The 19820-nt window shown below is 38.2% G+C and overlaps 1 protein-coding gene across 2 annotated transcripts in view; it reads right to left on the bottom strand.

The window, feature by feature from the left end:
* OCA2 (OCA2 melanosomal transmembrane protein) overlaps nt 1-19820 on the bottom strand; it is a 175915-nt gene that overhangs the window by 135497 nt on the left and 20598 nt on the right. The window contains exons 2-8 of one of the 2 annotated variants that reach the window (XM_086740677.1): nt 17131-17229; nt 16327-16518; nt 12857-12914; nt 11817-11889; nt 3138-3301; nt 1398-1480; nt 899-1052 (exon numbers count right to left, since the gene is read on the bottom strand). In XM_086740677.1, coding sequence (XP_086596803.1) covers nt 899-1052; nt 1398-1480; nt 3138-3301; nt 11817-11889; nt 12857-12914; nt 16327-16518; nt 17131-17229 — 823 coding nt within the window. The remainder of the gene's footprint in view (nt 1-898; nt 1053-1397; nt 1481-3137; nt 3302-11816; nt 11890-12856; nt 12915-16326; nt 16519-17130; nt 17230-19820) is intronic. The other variant, XM_086740684.1, reaches the window with a different exon arrangement.

Raw genomic sequence — 19820 nt, 5'->3', positions numbered from 1 at the left:
GTAACAGGATAAAAAGCTTAAAATACGCAAGGGATGTGCAAGAAAAATGAGCATGCCAGACATTTAGTATGGAGCACCTTTCAGACTTGATTTGATTCACTTCTCAGTTTCATATTAGTGTAAATCAGGTGTCATTCAACTTGGACAATTCAGACAGTGTGGATGTTCACATGAACTGGGAAAAAAATGTTCCCCCCTTATATCTACTCTTTATTTCAAGATAATCAGACAGTAAGCATTTTCAGTTCAAATAAGTCAGTTGGAGCCCTGTGCTGTTTCTGATATGTTTTCTGTCAATAGTGCTGATGCAATGCATTTTTGTTGGGTTTGGAATCGTGTTGCAATATACGTTTTAAGTTCCCTGCCCCTTGACTTCTTCATATTAACCCAGACTCCATATTCTCTTCAAATATACAGCAAAAGGATTGCTAAATGTCACTCATTGAAAAGTGTGCTCAGTTAACATTTTAAAAAGTACACTAAATTCATAGTTTGAGGTGCCTTAGAGGAGGGAATAACCAAAGCTTTTTTTCCTTTTACCTTATATTAAAAAACAATTAACTTACTTAAAAACAAATTTTCTGCACCTTTTATAACCCAGACTTACTTTTACTCTCACAGCCAAATTATAGCCCTGTTAAAATATTAAAACACTAATAGGTTCTAACAGAAAAATACACAATATCACTATAAAGTTAATATAACTTACCAAGATCAGTTACAATTCAGAACAATTTCTCCACACATAGCTTATTTATGCCATTGGCAACACCAATGGTAAAGCAAGGAATTATATATACATTTTTATAGTATATTAAAGCCCCAAGATTAAACCCTTCCTTAAGCTCCATTTACAATGTAGTGGGAAAATAAAATCAAAGTGCAAAACATTACTTACTTCTAGTATGATCAGAATGTAGACACCTAGTAAGATGATGGATGCAATTGTTACTTGTGCCTCTATATTTGCATGAAGGTATTGATGCTTCATGGAGAGAGGAACACTTCCAGGCTCCTGTAGGGAAGCTTGAACGTTTATGAAGATGGTGCCTCTGGTGAAAGAAAGAGAAGTTTTGCTTATTTCTGGAATGAAACACCATTTATGCATTACTTCTATATTGAGTACCTATAAATACATGTATATGTCTTGTATCTTTACAATTGCAAGCAACTGTTCAAACATTTTTGTTCTATCCCTCTAAATAGCATTCTTTGGAAAGTAACTTATGTACAAACCAGCCTTGTAAATCTATTTAAAAAGCAGTAAGAACTCTTACTTCTTTCCTGCCCCTTCGAAACAGGCAGAGACTGATTATTTTTAAAACTATCTATTCCTTCATAGTCAAGTCTATGTAAACTGCTACTTCAATGGATCATTTCTCAGACGTTTGACCAACCTGTTTTGTATCTGAAAGGTTCTACTTATGATGATTTGACGATTTCTTCTTGAACTTAAGGGTAGAGACCAGTTGTATACCACCTGCAAGAAAGTCACATTTGGTAATATTAATAAAAGCCAGCGAAAGTGATAACGTCTCTTATCTAGGGTTTTATCCCTTTTTGTTCTCTCTCCTGTCCATTTAGGAGAATTTTTGATGGATAGAGCAGAACACACACACCCGCCTAAATTAATTCCACCTGATTAGGTATGTTAGAGACGCTCAGGTTGGAGCAAATTCATCCTCATCCCTTCCCTCAGTCAACGAAGTGAGAGACACCTCCAAGAGGGGAGATGCTAAATCACACTTTCATTGACTGTAAGGAGCATCTAGGGCAGCTAGGCTCAGAGACAGCAATATGGTTCACTCCCAAAGACTGTCTGGGAAGAAAACTAACAGACATGAGGTACAGACAATGAAAGGTCCAGGAGCAACATCATAACTCCAGATATTATGAAGAGGACACGGTAGAATTTCAGTAAACAAAATTCCTGTTCGCTGATCTTCTAGCAAAAAGAAACAAAAAAACCTCAGCAAATAAAAACTTACTGAAACTTTACCCATTACTACATACTGATATTCATGGTCATTTAGCCAAATACGCTCTTTAAGTGCAGATACAGATAGTCTCTCCTTTTTAAAGAAAAGGAACTTAAAAAAATATCAAATTTGGTTAACTGTAGCCCAAATCCTGAGACTGTCCTGACCCTTTACACTACAAAGTGCAGAAAAAAAAATGATTTAATCGGCCAACTTGGAATATCTGACAGAGAAATGCCCGAGGAGCATGCAGGCAGGGAAGGTTATTTTGGCTACCTACTCCTTTGGTCACGTCAGGATCACCAGTGGCATGCCAGTGGGAGGTGGGCTGCTGCAGCCAACAGTACTCTGGCTACACCACAGCAACTTGAAGGCTCCTTGGTGATCACTGCCACCAGCACAGGCTACAGCAGCCTCCTTATCATGGGGATGGGTAGTTTAAGGGGGTAACTGCCATTACAGTATTGTTTTCCATGCTGAGGCAGTGACACTAATCTTTTGCTGTACACTGTGAGATTGGGTGTAAGTGGGAATACTGTTGGTGTTGTTCAGCTATGCTGTCACTGGTAGAGGCAGGCCATCCTGTCGTGTACACAGAATGATAGGCAGTTGTTTGTATGTCAAGGCTATTTATTAAGTGGTGAAGCTTATTTTTATTTTTCAGTGATATACAATGACAGGCTGTAAAAGATCCTCCTTCATTGAGTTCTCTGGGAGAGAGCAGCAGGAACTTGTCACAAACAGCATCAACAATGAGAAAGCCTTAAGAGAAATAAAGCCAATAAGTGTGACACAAGTTTGAGAAAATAATTTGCAATGAAATGTGAAAAAGTATTTTAGTAACTGCAAAAAGGCACTTTACACTTGTTTCTTCCTTTAAGACAACTTTTGAAATGCTATGAATTTTAATCACAAGAATTTCCATGCTAATTTCTAGTCAAGGGGCATAATTTTTACAAAATTTTAATATAGGAAGCTAAAGGAACTCTTATAAAGACAAAAGAAAATGTAACTTTACTTTTATGAGACTAAGTTGTCTAACATTGACATTGACACACTTCACAGCAGGAGAAAGCAGGACCACTTAAACCACACAGTGGTGATGGAAATATGAGTGATAAAACACGTCTCAGAAAAAGTGAAAACAAATGTAAAGACCATCACCTGCTGCTGGCGTCTCCTTCTTGATCCAGCATCTTCAGCCTGGCTGATTTGTACTACAACGTATTCTTCTGCTTGCTGATCAACTACATCTGCTAAAAATGGTCCTCCTATGTCTAACTTTAACAGAGCAGAATCACGAAAATCGGTCAGATTCATAGCTGTTAATGAAGTTGTTAAGGTGTACATTTCCAGCAAAAATGCATACAGGCTGTACCAATTCCAGGAGAAAAAAAAAGACAAACAAACAAACAAAAAAAAAACAAAAAACCACCACACCTTATATTGAAAACACATTCTTCACCTAAAATGCTTAAGAAACTATGAAAAGAACAAATTAGATGTTTCCTAAGGAAAAAGAAATTGTGGCTTTAGAATGAACACATCTGTCCTTTCCTAGCAACTTTTGAGATCATTTCAGCTGACGCTGTAGATGTACCCAATCTCCAAAATAGCGTACGGAGATAGACAGATAGACAGAGAAGTAAGGCTCTTTAAGTGCCTGTACTAGATGAAAGGCTGTATCAACTCAGCACTTTAAACATCACAAAATTTGTACTGGGGAAAACACTGTGGAAGCTTCAACCATGGGGAAAACTAAATCAGAATCAACATCCTATTCATGCAAGAGAACTAGCTTTTTGTTCAAAGTTGTACTCATAAGTTTTCAAACATCTGAAAGACATATTTTCAAGCTCCTCTTACTTGGAGTATTCATGGTCTCTTTCTCCTTCAGCCCCCTCTTCTAATTTTCCTTTTTTCCTCTTTCAGAGATCTAGCATGATCTGTGGTCAAACTACATTCCTAGTCTAATATAATTAAGAAGTCAGACAGCCATGATCAGTAAATCCATTGGAAGCCTGGCTTTATTAGTCTCAACACACCTAGGACTATTTAAACTCAGTATTATGAGAAGTCCACTTCTGGCATGGTTGAGAAAGAAGTGTCCCCATGAGGAAGAGGGGAAGCCTAAGCTTGTAAGCCCTTCACAGTTCTTTTGTTACTATAACAGAGAGATATTGTAATCATTTTGCCACTATCTGTGACCAGACAGAAAGCTAAAGCATCACCACCAAGAAAAAAAAAATATCCTAAGAAGGGAAAAGAAGAAATTTGATTTGACACGTTTATGTTCTGTTTAAATCATATGACTTAATCACATGCTTGAGTATCTTAATGTCTTAACACCTGACATATAATTGAACATACTACAAAATTGAATCTGTTGCAAAACAAGTGTACAATATCATATATCTACCAGAAGGAGTTTCCCAGAAAGACATTTCGTTGCCCAGAGAACTCAAATATTTTAACAGGAGAAAAAACACAGTATGGTCAGAGAGGATCCAGGGCAGTGCTGTGCCCTGCTTCCCAGTGAGCATGGCAGGTCTGGCTCTAAGGAGGAAAGCCTTGTAGCATTGTGCAAGGGTCATTCATTGTAAAAAGAGCTGCTGCTTCTGTCCATATCCCCAGCAGGTGAACTGGATCTAGAAAAGAGATGTCTCTCGTGGTAACCCAAAAAAAGATCCTAGCAAATCATAGAATCATAGAATGGTTAGGGTTGGAAGGGACCTTCAAAGGCCATCTAGTCCAACCCCCCTGCAAGGAGCAGGGACATCCCTGACTAGGTCAGGTTGCTCAGAGCCTCATCCAGCCTGGCCTTGAAAGTTTCCAGGGATGGGGCATCCACCACCTTTCTGGGCAACCTGTTCCAGTGTTCTATAACTCTCATCGCAAAAAAAATTTTCCTAATTTCTAATCTAAATCTACCCCCCTCTATTTTAAAACCATTACCCCTCGTCCTATTGCAACAGGCCCTACTAAACAGCCTTTCCCCATCTTTCTTGTAGGCCCCCTTGAGGTACTAGAAGACCGCTCTAAGGTCTCCCCGGAGCCTCCTCTTCTCCAGGCTGAACCCCAAATCTAGTGGCAGGTGAGTAGCCAATGCAAAGCGAAGTAACATAAATGTCACCCTGCATGTCACAGCAAGCAGAGTAATCACCATCAGTGTCATTCACATGTGTTCATTAAAAATGAACCTCCCAAGTATCTATTTGCTTAAAACAATAGCACAGGAAAGGCTAAAGAAAAACCTCAGATGCAACAAGTCAGGACACCAGTTCAAGTCAGGAGAATTTATGCACACAGCCCTTAGCAAGGGTAAATATATATTACAACAATTCTCTTCTGGTTCTGAAGTTTCTAAGTGTGACTTGGCATCACAGTTTTTCTGTGTCCTACTTAATACACAGTATTAATCTCAACTGGGACTACAGCTATACCTTTAACTGGAGACATTAATCATACCTTCTAAAAGGCCTGCTGACCTGAAGTCATTAACCCAATGATTTCAGATGCCTCTTGATAGTCTGCCTTTTGTTTGGAGTGTAGCCAGTAATTTATGTCTTGAAAAGCTTCAGGTGCATATACTTATGGCAGCTTCCTTTTAAGCAATACTTTTAAAATAAATCCTGTAACTACCTAGATGGCACATTCAGGAGCTATTATAAAGGATGTTTAAATTAACGGGGGGAGAAATGAAACCTTATTTTCAAGAAGAGTGGTTCCTTCCTTCTTTTCCTGTAAAGATGAGGATACTTAAGGTGTTTTTCCATTCCTTTCTGTGCATTTATAAAGCCATTAGAAAGAACCCTCGCGTAATAAGTTCTCTTTTGATTGCAAGTGGAACTGAACATCATTCACTAGTCTGCATTGAGGCTCTGAAATCCCATCAGAGTTATCTCTCTCCAAACAATATTTAGAGACTCTGTCATAATTCCATTGTTAGACTGCAGCAGATCACAGCCTTTATGACAGGTGGAATCAAAATAAACCAGGAGAAAACTTCAGCCATGCTTATATGAATCAAAATGCAATTTTTTTTTATTAAGCTGCTCTTCAGAATATTTTTGTTCTGCCTTATCTTGGTTTTATATTTCCCTTAAATTGCCAGAATGTGATTTCCTCTGTATTTTAATCATTCAGATGTGGCTAACTTTTGGGAAAACTATCTTTTTACTTCTAATATCCCCTTTTATTCTGCAACTTAACCAGGCTGGGCCTTCTTGTCTTTTCTCAATGTTTTTGTATTGTAGCCTCCAGTATGTGCCTTTAAAACAAAAAATCTCCCTGAGATTATTTACAGCCAGAGATGTTTTTTATTTCACTTCAGCTAAGCTGCCTCATTTTTATGTAGTTCCATTCTTGAAATTATATTACTGCTGTGAATTATCCTGTCAAGGGATTTGGGTTTGTGTATGCTTTGTACACCATTACACAGTTGCTGTCTGTATTTACATCTGGCACCAGATTGGGTCCCCTGCTCAGAGCTAAACCAAGAGCCATTTTTTCTTATCTCAGTTTTCTGACTAACTGCTCCTAGAAGGTGTTGAACAGTGTGCAAGAGTCACCTCATGTCATTTTACTTTTTCATAGCTTATGTAGACAACATGATGGAATGTGGTGCGGTGGCTAAATGTGTAAATTGGTATTCATTCACCACAGTTTATACTGCTGTACTGTGGGCATCTGTATCTGAGTTGGTTACTCCCTTAAAACCAGTGAAAACAAGTTTTAAGACATAATTCATTGCTTCATTTTAGACCACCACACAAAAACGAGAAGAATTGCTCATGAGAAGCATGAGTTCTCTCTATTAACAATAGAGAGAGCCTGGGATTACTACCTCAGGTGTAGCTGAGATGAGTCATCCCTGAATACTGAGTTCCTGCTCTACACTCCATCGTGCCATTAATTCAGTATGTACAGAGCCAGATGAAAAGCCATGATTTACAGAGGTCCTCTGTAATATTTGCATACAGATGCCTGACTTTATGCTTTATTTAATAGCTACTTGTATCACCTACTCTGCCTACTGTAAAACGTACCCTGAGAATACTATGTCTATCGATTTTTTCTGAAGTGCTTGTATATTGTTTATCCTGATTTATGAGCAGGTCACCCATGCTAGTTTCTCTAGGATACTACCATTTTAAAGAAGGCGTTTTACCTGGATCTTAGCATCTATTTTTACATGTTTTCCTGAACTGGGGTTATTTCTGCATCATTCTTTGCGGTTTTCTCTTTGATGTCCTATCCCTGTTTGCAGCTTATGAGGTTGTTCTCACATCATCCCTTCACAATATACCAGGTTGAACCACATACTTTTCTATACCTATTGGGTTCCCCATCTGAAGAATGTTCCATAATCTTTTTTCCTTTTTGGAGTGTCAGCAATCTAGTTCCATTTTTGTCTACGTAGGATCCATTCTTTCTCTCTGTGCTCCATCAGTTCTAGAAGTTCTGTGAGTCCTTAACAAACTCTTTTTTTTACAGCATTTTCTCAATGATGCCTTGAGATTCTGTTTCTTTGCCTGCCTCTGCACATGGTCCTGGTCTACATCCATCTACTTAGCAGCCTGAATATTGCCTGCAGGCCAAAATGCTTAGTACGTTTCCAAAAGCATCAACAAACATAAATGATTTTTAAATGTGTTCTGAGAGGAAAAATGATGGAGGAGTGTCTGACAGTAAAGAACTAGAGTTACTAAATTAAAAAAAAAAAAAGAATCAAAGGGAAAAAGAACTAAAGGGATTAGAGAGGTTGTTTCATTAACGTATTCTCCCTGGGAGAAGAACCCATTTTTAGGACCTCCAAGGAAGGTAAAGGTCTGCTAAACTCTGACTATATTCTTTGCCTCACAGTCTGTCTTTCTATATATACTTCTGGTTTAGGGAGTGGGAAGGGTGATTTTCTGTGACACTAATGGTCGTGGCATGATTATAAGTTTTCCTAGTGACATTTCTTGCTTCATTATTAACACAGTTGCACCAATCATTCAAATTCATGCAACTTCAGCAAGGAATTAGATAATAAGGCCAGCACATTTACCCATCTTATGTCTGCTCGCTCTAGAGCCTGCCCATCAACTTTCATATCTGGAATTGTTCTAAATAGTTCCACTGAATAAAAATGAAATGAGAAATCTAGCCTATGATGTAAATTTCAACATATTGAGATGCATCTGCTTTCTGAATTTGAGATCTTAATCCTGGACTGGACGCAATAAAATCTCTCCAAGATACTGAGGAGGGAAGTAAGTCAGTGAAAACAGCCACTGACTAGTCAATTTGATACCTCTGGTTCTGTCTGATTTGCACTGACCAGAGACCTGTTCAGTCATGACTTGACATTATGAGTTTTCGTTAACTGTTTTGCACGTAAAGAGCAAGTGAGTAAGGAACCCTTCACACTAGGTGCTGTGCAAATACACACCTCACAAAATGTCAGCCTTGCTTCAAAAATTTTATTGGGGAGATATCAAACATTTAAAGCAAACCACCAGATCAGAACTGAACGGCTTTGAAATATATTAATAAAAACGCAAGATCCTTGGCCAAACTCAGAAAGAATTCACAATCCACTCCCCAACTATTATCAGTTTTCAGGTTCTAGAAAAGAAAGTTCTGACAATCAGTTACAGAAAATAAAAATGTTTGTGTCTTAGAATAGGTACATGTAACTGAACTAAGAAATGCTGGAGATTATTCAGACTCTCTCTCTCTTCTTCTGTTTTAATAACCCGCTTTCCAAAGCACACCATCTTATTAATTATTGATGCTTCCCACTTAACATACAGCCTTTGAGCAAAAGATCTGAAAGTGCTTCACACATTACATCAATAGAGGTGCTGAATCTTGCTTCCTGTGGAAAAGGGTCCTCTAGTCAGGCTTCAGTATAAACTTACTTCTTTCCGGTATTAGAGTTGACTGTTAGAATTTATAAGCCAATAAATCCCAAGTGTTGTCAAAAAGGAAGAATATTATCACTATTTTGAAAAACTATAGTAAATCAACTGAATTTGTATCTGGTGCCAATAGGGAAATCAATAATAAAGAACAAAACAAAACTTACAGACTCAAAAAGCTTCTATTAATTCACAGGAGGCAAGATGTTATTTTCAGAAACTGCAACCAGCACACCTCAGTACTACATACCAGGTTTGTATCCATGGGGATGGGCAAAGCAAAAGGAGACAAAAGTGGGCTAAAAAAAAAAGAAGATGATGAGAAGAAAAACAGCAAGAGTAAATCCAAGGAAGATATAAAGGTATAGAAACATAAGCAAACCAGAAAAGTGGAAAAGTGCTAAAGAGATGTCATATGAAAAGCAGGTCACCCCCACAGCAGCAGATGCAGGTCTCACAGCAGCAAGACAGAAAGTCCTGCCTCCGAGCAAGTCCGATTCTAACGGGCATGACAGAAAAACCACAAATATCTAAGTGACACTAGGATGACGAAGGACATGAAGTCCAAAGGGGATCACTTCATTTATTTTTTAAAAATACTTCAAGCTCTGTTTTGATTTTTCTAGTGTATGCAGACATATTGTATGCATGAGCACACATCCATAACACACACATTGATGTGCACAGGCATTTCTGGAAAAAATAGAAATGAGAGAAAAGATTTAAAAAAAAAGAAAGGGTATATAGTGGTTAGTATCCATCCAACAATTCTGAACAGCTTTTGAGGCATAAGCAAGAGGTAAAGAGTGTTAATTTGTCTAATTTGGCCTCATATGAGCTAAGAGACTTATTTTCCACCCAAAGCAGTCTCATATAATAACCTCTAAGGATTTTGTGACAAGGACTACTGGAGCACGCCTGCCAGCCTACCATGAAATTCTTGTAGACATTCAGAGAGTAGCGCCTAACGTCCACTGGGAATACCACAGTCTGTCAGCCAGCGTAAATCACATCTTCAACACTGCTGTGTCAATGGTTAACATTATCCAAGCAGAGCCAAAAAGGTGAATACTTTCTACACTATGTAACGAAGCGGAGGACAGTCACATGAGCTTACTTCTGCGCAAATAAAGACCGGCACCATTGGCGAGACGATATTCAGAATTGCTTGTGCCTTTTTACATACCTAATTTAGAAACATATTCTTTCTCCTTGACCTTTCTGCTTGAATTACTATGTCACCTTGAAAATGAAGCATGGCTTTGCCAGATTGCTTGCCTCACATATTTTTCCCCAACTTAGTGACTGCAGGCAAAAACGCAGGGATAGAACAGCCAGTTTTCAACACACATGACACAAACTAAGAAGCTTCAGCTTCAGGTTTGCCAAGTAAGAAAGGGAAATGCTACATTCCTGAGTGTCTGACAGCTATTTGGCTCAAAGTGTCCTGACATGATAGGTAAAATGTGAAATATGTGAACACTTGTTTGCACTCAAATCCCAGTCCCACCAGCAATTCCCTGAAACAAGCAAAAGGAATAACTGGTTGCAGAGTCAATATGTACAGTGCAGCAGCTATGGTCCCAACCCAAAAATCTGTGGAAAAAGAGTAAATCTTCAAGTTATGCTGTGACAGTTGACTGAAACTTGAACTCAAAGACTGACTTTGGCAGGAGCATGGAAATACACCCTCCTTTGGCAGACTGAGCCATGACAGCCCTGGTGCTGTTCAACACCACACGTATACAGGAGATTTCAACAGCAGTTTCAAGGAGGACAAAAATATTTATGCGAACAGGTTACTGATGTGAGTTCACAGTTGAAATTGTCACTGGCCCTACTAAATGTTCACTTTCTTTCCTCCAAAAAAAAAAAAAATCTCAACTTTTAATTTTAAATTACCCTTAAGCCCTGAGCTTTTCTTCCTCATTTATCCTACTAATTATTATGTTATATTGTGTCATTATTGGCAACAGTGAGAATGAAAATAATAAAATCTATTTAAAATGGACTCTCCCTACTCAAAGCCATGGAACTGCCCAGTTAAATAGAAAAATACAGCACTTCAAAAATTAAATCCTACTGCATCTTTTCAAAAAGGACACTTCCTAGGAGTTTGTGAAATATATCTATAGGTGAATCACCTTTTAACACTTGTGAAACAAGATCCAAGCAGATTGCGGACCAGACTGGTTAGAAATATAGTGGGAACAAGAAATGTAATTTATTTGCAAGAGTTTTTGTTTGTTTACTAACTGAATGCTCATCTCTCAAAGACTTTTCACATTCAGGTCGGCATTCACCAGCAATGAATCATTTTTATTTTGGGTTATTCTGTTACTTATTCTTCCGAACATTTCTTGGCAAGCTGTGGGCTTAAATTCCCTATTGAGCAATTTTCTATGGAAAATTTGTAAAGGAATCTGCACTTCCACTAAAAAAATATCTACAGATCCATGAATCCTTACATATGGCTGGGCTAAGCTATTCTGGAAACATCAGTGAATCATCTCATTCCCTGATTTTGAAGGAGTTCATTGAGTGGCATGTATACATCATCTAGGTATACACTACAGATATGTTACAGATGACAGTATACAACTGGCCTGAGGTGCAGTTGTTGCAGCCAGGTGCATGTCCTAGCCATGGTCCCAGCTATTTGGTGGGCCTTGATCCCACTGGCTCTGCAACCTGCTTCCACTCTTGGCTTCATGCAGACACTGGACACAAGGACTGGATGGACACCACAAGGCGCCCTAGAGGGGTGCCATTCAGTATGACTTGGACAGGGAGCAGGACTGTGGCCTGCAGCAAAGGGCATGTATACATACAGCCCAGGCCTGAGGACACGCAGTCGTTTCAGGGTAGAAGACAGAAAACACCAACCCGTTCAACCAGTTCTGGCTTTTTTTCAATGAAAGAAGGATACAGAAGCTTTCCAGAGGAGATACAGCCAACATCTGCCAGGACACACTTTGATCTGGATAAATGCCAAACAAAATCTAGGGCAAGAATAAAAACCAAACATGCATTAATAATACAAAAATTGAAAGATACCTGCTAAACCTATCTCATGTACTTAAATAAGACTCTTTCAAACTGTACCTAAAATTGTAAGATTACTTTTAGTATTTTCAGGAATGTTTCCACTACAGCTGAAAAGCAGCCCTGGGATACTTAAGAGGAACGAGTAATATTCCTTCCATAAACTTACTGCTGAAGTTACATATTTGATGTATTTTGTTGAAGCATCTCTTAGGACAAAGATGCAGTCTTAAGGATCTATCTGGATAGCAACACCCACATCTGAGAAAATACCGACTGTCATCTATTTTATCTCAGATACAGAAGCCCTGCTAGAAAAAAAAAAAAAAGAAAAAAAAAAAAGAAAAAAAAAAGAGTTCCTCACAGCAGATTTTGGCTCCAACTTTTTAAAACATTTCTTCAGGCTTGTAGTCTAAGACTTTGGTAGGGGAGGAGACTTTGAAGACTTTGGTAGGGGAGAGGAGCACAAGGGCAGCACTCAGGCAGCCCTGGTAGGGAGCTGCCTACCTGCCTGTGGCCTTCTGCCTTTCACACTGTGGAGCACTGAGACTGCTGGTGCATCCTCACTGGCACAGCTTTTCCTATGAACATTCCTCAGGTGTTAGCCAGTATCTAAAGACTCATCCTAAATTCAACAAGCAACTGTAAAGGACATACAAATTTGAGTTTAAGCTGCCTCCTCAAACAAAACTGCCTGCCCTACCACATTGTCCAGGGTGGTAGTTGGTGCACCAAACAGTGGTCTGATTAGGCATAAGGTCCTGTACAGTATTTTCATTTTTTTGCCATCTTGCCCCCACCCTTGAGACATTTATTTATTAGCTAAGACCAAATATCATACCTCATTTTGAACTAATTCTAAGGAACTGGGTGGTGTGGGCAGGGGGAAGGGTGAGGAGGAAGGGTTGCAAATTCAATACTTACAGAGCAGACAACTACAAAGATAAAAAGGCCTGAAACTTTTAGGAATTTTAGACAGCATCTGAAACATAAGAAACATGTATTTACTATATGGCTAGTTTAAAACAAATTTTTTCTGTTCTGTTAACAGCTCTGACATTTCAAGAGCATCATGGTAAGCACTTATGGGTTATAATACTCCATGTCAGAGTATGGACACAGCTATGTGGGGTCAGCAGGCGCTTGGGAAGCTTCAATGACTATAAGGGCCTTCTGCCTCAGATCTGCTTCCAGCTGGGTCTCCTTGCACTGGAAGGTTTTACTCCTCAGGCTACAACATGAGCTAGTGCTGGGACCTGAAACATTTTCTCTGCTGCTGCTACTGGCACCTGACAGACCTAAAGCCCCATCAGCTCACCCTGGTCTCTTCCAGGGAAGCAAAGGAGCATTGCCACTGCAGGGAGGTGGCAGGGCCAAGCAGAAAGCACACCTTGTTGCATAGAGGTGTGGTGTCACAAATTACTTCCTCAAAACTGGACTTCTAGTATACATCCTGAAAAGTGTTGGGAAAAGACAGTTTGAAGATGAGAACAAGCTTTCAGAATCTCCCAGTTTTAATAGTGTCTCTTTAAACCGAATATACTTAATGGGTATCTCTAGGTAGACCAACAAGCAAAACTAGATTTTTTTTCCATAGCACACCTCCATCCTTTGAAGGAATGCTCATTTCTGGAGATCTGATGCCATTAAATTTTCTGAAGCACCAGAGGTTACTACTGAGTGGGTTAAGCAAGAATAATCCTAAATTAAAATGCAGATGTTGAAAACACATGCTCTTGAGTAAGAAATCTTTTGGCACTTCTTAAGTACCATTTTTTAAATCTTACCATAAAATGCAACTCTTCACTAATTATTTTTTTGCTGCCTATCAGTATGTTACACAGATGTCTTAATTTACAGAACTCTTTCTGGCAATTTGCCCTTATTACATTTTTTCATTAATTGGAGGCATTGATGTTCTCATCTCATTTTTTTGAAAGAAAACAGTCTTTTCTGACAGAATGACAAACATAAGGTTTGATTTAAACCTCATGACAAGCAAGAAGGAAAACACTTCAAGTTACTAGGATAATTAGTTGAGAAGGGAACAGTGCAATAAATATCTGCATTGACAGACACTATAGAACAAAGTATTAAAGCAGAGTAGTCTAAAGAGAGTCAGAAATAATTTTTAATCACAGTGGAAATAAGACCCTAAATCAAGTTCGTTGACTGAAAGCAACATGAGTGACTGGAGACCCATTTTTTAAAAACATTGTTTTCTAAAGATCCCTTCCTCTTTAGAATTCTCCAAACAGGTAGAAAAAAAACTAGCAGCTAATAAAAATATGTTGCTACAGAGGCTACAATATCCAATGAAATACAAGTGGTAGCAGCTTTACACAAACTTTGTACAGCATAAAAATCTAGAGAAGGCAGAGGAAAAGGGGAAGCCAGCTAGGTGTCGTCTTCCAGAAATGCCAAGTAGCCCTGCTCTACTGAAAAAACAAGGTGGCAGAGATGGGTAAGAGGATAATAAAGGCTTGAAAAGAGAGGATCGGCTACAAAAGCTATTATCAGTGCCTCATAACTGATAACTTCTTTTGGTACTGTGTGATTTATGGAAAATACCTAGTACTAGCTTAGTCTATCCTGCTTGTCTATTCTCTTCATCTCTACATTACAGTTCTATTTTGGTATTTTTGAGAATTTACTACTTTATGAATTGCTAAAGACAAGTCCAGACTGGTTTAGGTTTAATGTACTTGATATTTTCTGTTTGCACTTCAAAATTATCATTTATAATAATAATAATAATAATAATTCAAATTATTGTTGAAACAAGAAACAGCAATAACTTGATTTTAAGACATAAGAGAAATCAAAAAACACTAATTAAGCCTTAATAAATTTGTAACCACTTGTCTGTAAATAACAGAAACTCATTTAAAGGAGCTGGCAAGATGTAATAAAAAAGCTTTTAGAAATTATTATTTTATGAAATGCTGAATTCAGAAGGCTCTTTTCCTCCCATCTGTTTGTTTTCATGGCATTTTGTATTAAGGAAGCAGTGCTTTTAACAGCTTACAGTCGAGAAGTGATTAGCCTTTGACTCGCCCGTGGTTTGCAATCTGTCTCTTCCTACAGCGCTAATCTGGCACAGAGACGCAAGTACAAACCCTGTGCCAAATCCTGCGCTGATATACACCTCTGGTGCAGTCCTATTTGACTTCAGTTGGAAATGCATGAAGTATAAATCTATGAAGGATTTCACTCCCTGTTCTAAACCAAATGATTTTCAGTCTGATCTGCATGTGCTGTCGGGCAGTCTAGGTCCATTTATTGTCTCGGTGGATTTATGCTGATTTACAGCAGCCAAGGAGCTGGCCCCATATGTGCAACTCACGATATAGCAGTGAAAATATTTCATGGGAAGGTCTGCCAGAGAAATGTGCTACTCGCAGGATTATAAACCTACTCTGTACTGGAAACAATGGATTCTACACTCCCTCTTGATGCCTTTGTTCCGTCAAATACCAGGGAAAGCTACAGCCAGCGTGAAGAAAGACGCCTGCCAAACTTCTTCACATCTGTTCATATTGCACTAATTACAGCCATTGAAATTCTCCTGCTCCGTTTGTTCAGCAGCAGCGCAGGAGAGTGGCACTCCACACAATAACTGTATGCATGAACAAGGAGAAAAACAATTATGAAGTGATGAGCTGAGACAACATACAGACTGGGAAAAGGTGCATGAACATTTCATTGGAAAGGCTCCGTGGATCAACACGGAGATGTGGACATGGAGTGCTGGGCTCCACGCAAATTCGCTGAGCTATTTGTAGAGGCCAAACCATACCAGTAAAATATCTTGAAACTCTGGATGGGGCAGAAAGAATTCATATCCAAGACTAAAGGTTTTGCTAGTTAAATCACAGGCAAAAAATTCCCAAGAAAATTTGAACTTAAGCTCTTATCACATTGGTATCTTTTAATATATTAACAGATTTCATTTCTTCCATGCTTAAATGAGGTAAAAGACTATTTTTACTTAAAGAATTAAATATATTAATGTACTTAAAGACAGAAAAATGCTCAAATTTTGCATTGCATGTATGTGAAAAGCTACTGTAACAACTAAAGAAAGACTATATTAGACACATATTTTAATTAAAGTGAAATATTTCATATAAGCAACAAAACACTGAAGAAGAAAGCTGTGAAATCAACCAAGGGGCTTTTAAGAAATAATTTCAAAGAAATGTTAAATGCAATAGAGAGCATATTTAATTACAAATTTAGAATAGGTTCTACGATTGATGCTTGTAAGAAAAAGGAGCTATTGATCATTAAAAAAATTGTTTTCTAGACATCTATACTTAAAAACTAATCCCTGCAGAAATAAAATAATAACAATAATGGAAAAAGAAATAAATTAAGGTTTGAATTCAGACCTCATCTTTGATAAATTGAACTTGACATGAAGGTTGTCCAAGATCTCATATTTCTCAGAAGAAGCAAATCTGGACAAACTTGTCATTTCATTTCCCAGTTGAAACCTCCTTCTCTCAAATTCTGCAGAGCTGTTGTCCCATGAATCATCATCTGTGGTAAAATCTGGATTCCGAAGAGCGAGGCACTGCAACCTGTCACACATTTTCAGTAAGCATAACAAAACAAAATGCTGGTTTATTTTAACAGGTAGTAGGTGCAACCGACCTTGTATATCTTTAGGTTTACTGTGAGAGATTTTAATGGAAAAATTCATAGAAAGAGATTTATTCAGAACACACTGAGCTCCCCTCGGTAACATAGTTGGGTAGACTAAGGAACAAGAACAAGGATCCCACGATCATTTAGGTGCACCTGGGAGAACCAGGTCTCTGATGCACCACGAAGCTGTACCTCAGGATTTGGTGCGTAAACCCCCGCCCTATAAGGACCCTTTCTATAGCTCTGCAGTGTCTTTCAGTGCACCTGATGTAACATCACATGGAGGAAATAAGAGCATACGACCCGCAGTTGCCTATCCTTAAGGCTCTTTAATCACCCTGACCTCAGACTTTACCTCCTTCCCTTCCCCATTTGCAGCTGCTTCTTTCCACCCAAGGTCCTCTAGAGTAATTCTCTGCTCACAACACCTGCCATTCACTTTATTTCCCAGCAGGTTTAGTTTCAGGATATAGTAAAGAACCATGCACAATTAAATGAAGAGAGCTTAGAAAAAAATATATTTTGAGTAAAATGAAGTAACTCACCCATTTTCCTCTGAGGAAACCTTCAGTAGTGGTGTCTTTTCTGTAAAGCGAGTGTTTTTTGACCTTGAGCTGAATAATTTGGAAAAATTGAAGTGATATCTTCAGAGAGAAAAGTAAAGAACAGTAAGTCTGCAGTACAGTGATTCACTACAGTTCTACAGAGTATTTTCCTACACATGCATCTAACTAGTTAAATATTCTTTAAGAACAGTGTTCACCTAAGTTAAGGTTTTCATTAAGTTTGAGCTATTCATGGTAGTTACTTCATGGGGGACTCTACTGCATAAAATAAGATAAATTTTTCTTATTCTAAAAGCAGTCTCTAAAATAGTTAATTGAATTCTTTCTGAATGCCAGAAGAGCAATAGACACATAACTCACACGCTTCTATTTTAGACACCTAAATTTACAGTGGAACAACTGTACTGTAATATTAGTGAGGCAAAATCCTTAAGGTAAATAATTACATAAATTCATACAAGTTCTTATTAAAATACTTCATAAAGCATACAATATTAGGACAATTTTTTCCTGTAAATTTCATTTGAGAGATGAATCACCAGAAGTCTACTAATCTCTACAACAACCTCAGCATATTTCATATTAGGGAAGAAAGCTTTATCTGAAGTACAAGTACTTCACTCCTGCAGCACAATCCCTTCCAAAGAGTGTTTGTTAAGTCTCAGTCCTGGTGATGCAGATAATTAACTGAGAATAAGCTACTTCTTGCCATATTGCAGTTTAGCATTGTTAAGAAGCCTTTTGCTAAAACATAAATCCCAAAGCTTAAGAAACAGCTGAAGAGAATCAAGCACAATCACAGGGGTCTAGCTTTGGGGCAGGCTTCTGGGAGAGATTAAATAATTGAGCCATTTTAGAGCACTTTGCTAAACTTGGCTCTTCCAGAGAGATTTCCCATCAAAACCACCGTCACTAAGACACACTCAGATGTATTCCATTCAAAACTGCAGCCATGCACCACCAGAAAGTCCTGAAGAAATCTGCTAGACATACAGCCAGTGTGCAGATCTCATTACTACCAGAGACACTTGAAACCTAAAATGTCTTCTGCTATTGCTGGACTCTGAAGGCAAAGAAATTATAAAATCACAGACAACAAAGAAGACTGGTAATGCAATCTTCTAAATATAAGGCCACTCCAAAAAGAAGGATCTGTGTATTTAACTTTATAACACAGTGGAAGACAGTGGAATTTCTTCCAATTTGTAGAGATACGCATTAAAACATTTAGTTAATGCTTCAGCTTGTTTGTTTAGTAGTGTTATTATTCAGAAGCCATGCTAGCTGTGGAGCAACTGGATGTGGTTATTTTAGCCTTGAGTGGCCACAACGCTCATTCAAACACTACTGTAAGCATCATATTTGCAGTCTCAATAGAAGAGAATGAATGAGTTAGAGAGACTGAATTATCCAGCACCTCAGGTCAAATGTTGGGCGATTACAATTCAGGTGCTGTATTGCACTGACACTTCATCTGTGAAGAGATGATTGCATACTCTGAAGCTATCAAAGTGCTTCCTTTTTAAATAGGAGACTATCATTCACATAAATTTTAAGTGGAGAAACTCTGGTATTTTGAAGCAAGTGCTTTTCTAATCTTATCATGGCCTTCGATGTAAAAGATTACCTAGAGCTTTTACAAAATGGAATCCATAAGGATAGCAAAAACATTCTCAGGACTTTAAATGTGTGCTTACCAGGCATTACTGATATGCTCCTGGCTAATCCCAACATCCCATGACATTCAAAGTTTGCACACAAAGGTGATAATTTTAATAAATATTTTGAAGGTGGACCTTGAACTTGTAAATTCAGAAATCTAACTCACACAAAGACCAATCAGCTGTTTCTGTTTTTAAACAAAATGATGCCACTTTTTCCACAATAAAGGGCTCCAAATACTATATACTGTGTACTGTTCTGATCTAACCTGGCATTGCGCACGCTATTAACCTTTCCACACTTACTTTTCTTCTTTTCCTCCTAGGACATGTGCAGAATCTGAGATTAATAACCAGAAAACTTTCCACAAAAAACTTCAATTTTCTTCTAATTTTCAGAGGTCGTTACCAGCACTAATTTGTGTTACATAGGCATACGTATACCTACTGACAATCCCCCACCTCAGCAGGTCTTCACCACTACTGTGAGTTACCAGTATGCAAAGAGTGCTGAAGGGCAAAGAAATCGCAGCAATGGCAACCAGAAAGAGAGGATAAAGCTTTAAATGACAGAACCTAAGGTGAAGGATCCAGAAGCCTACTTAAGCACATCACCTTTACTTTTTTCTTACACATTTGTTATCCCCACTTGCTGGTACAGGTCTTGCCGCTTTTAAAATGACCTTCACAGATTGCCAAGAACGGCCAATACAGTAAAAATAGAGAAGGTCTTCAGATAAAGTGAAAACAATTAGTACATGACAACATCAATTTGCAGAGAGTAAAAACACATGGACAAGAATAAGCAGCAGGAAACAGCCAGGCTTGACAAAACAAAAATAATTAGAGAAAAAGCAGAAGAGCCTCAACTCCCCCATGATGTGATTACTCTAATTAGAGAATGAGAGTAATATAAACAATAAAGCTAATTAGGGCATAAAAGAATACTGAAGGCTGAAAGCTCTAGAAAGAAAAGTTGAAAAAATATAATTAAAAAATAGCATTATA

This window comes from Chlamydotis macqueenii, chromosome 1 (assembly GCF_036417535.1).
Source record: "Chlamydotis macqueenii isolate bChlMac1 chromosome 1, bChlMac1.mat, whole genome shotgun sequence".
NCBI classification, from domain to species: Eukaryota; Metazoa; Chordata; class Aves; order Otidiformes; family Otididae; genus Chlamydotis; species Chlamydotis macqueenii.
Note: the sequence above shows the minus strand (reverse complement) of the source record. Positions and strands in the feature narration are given on the sequence as shown.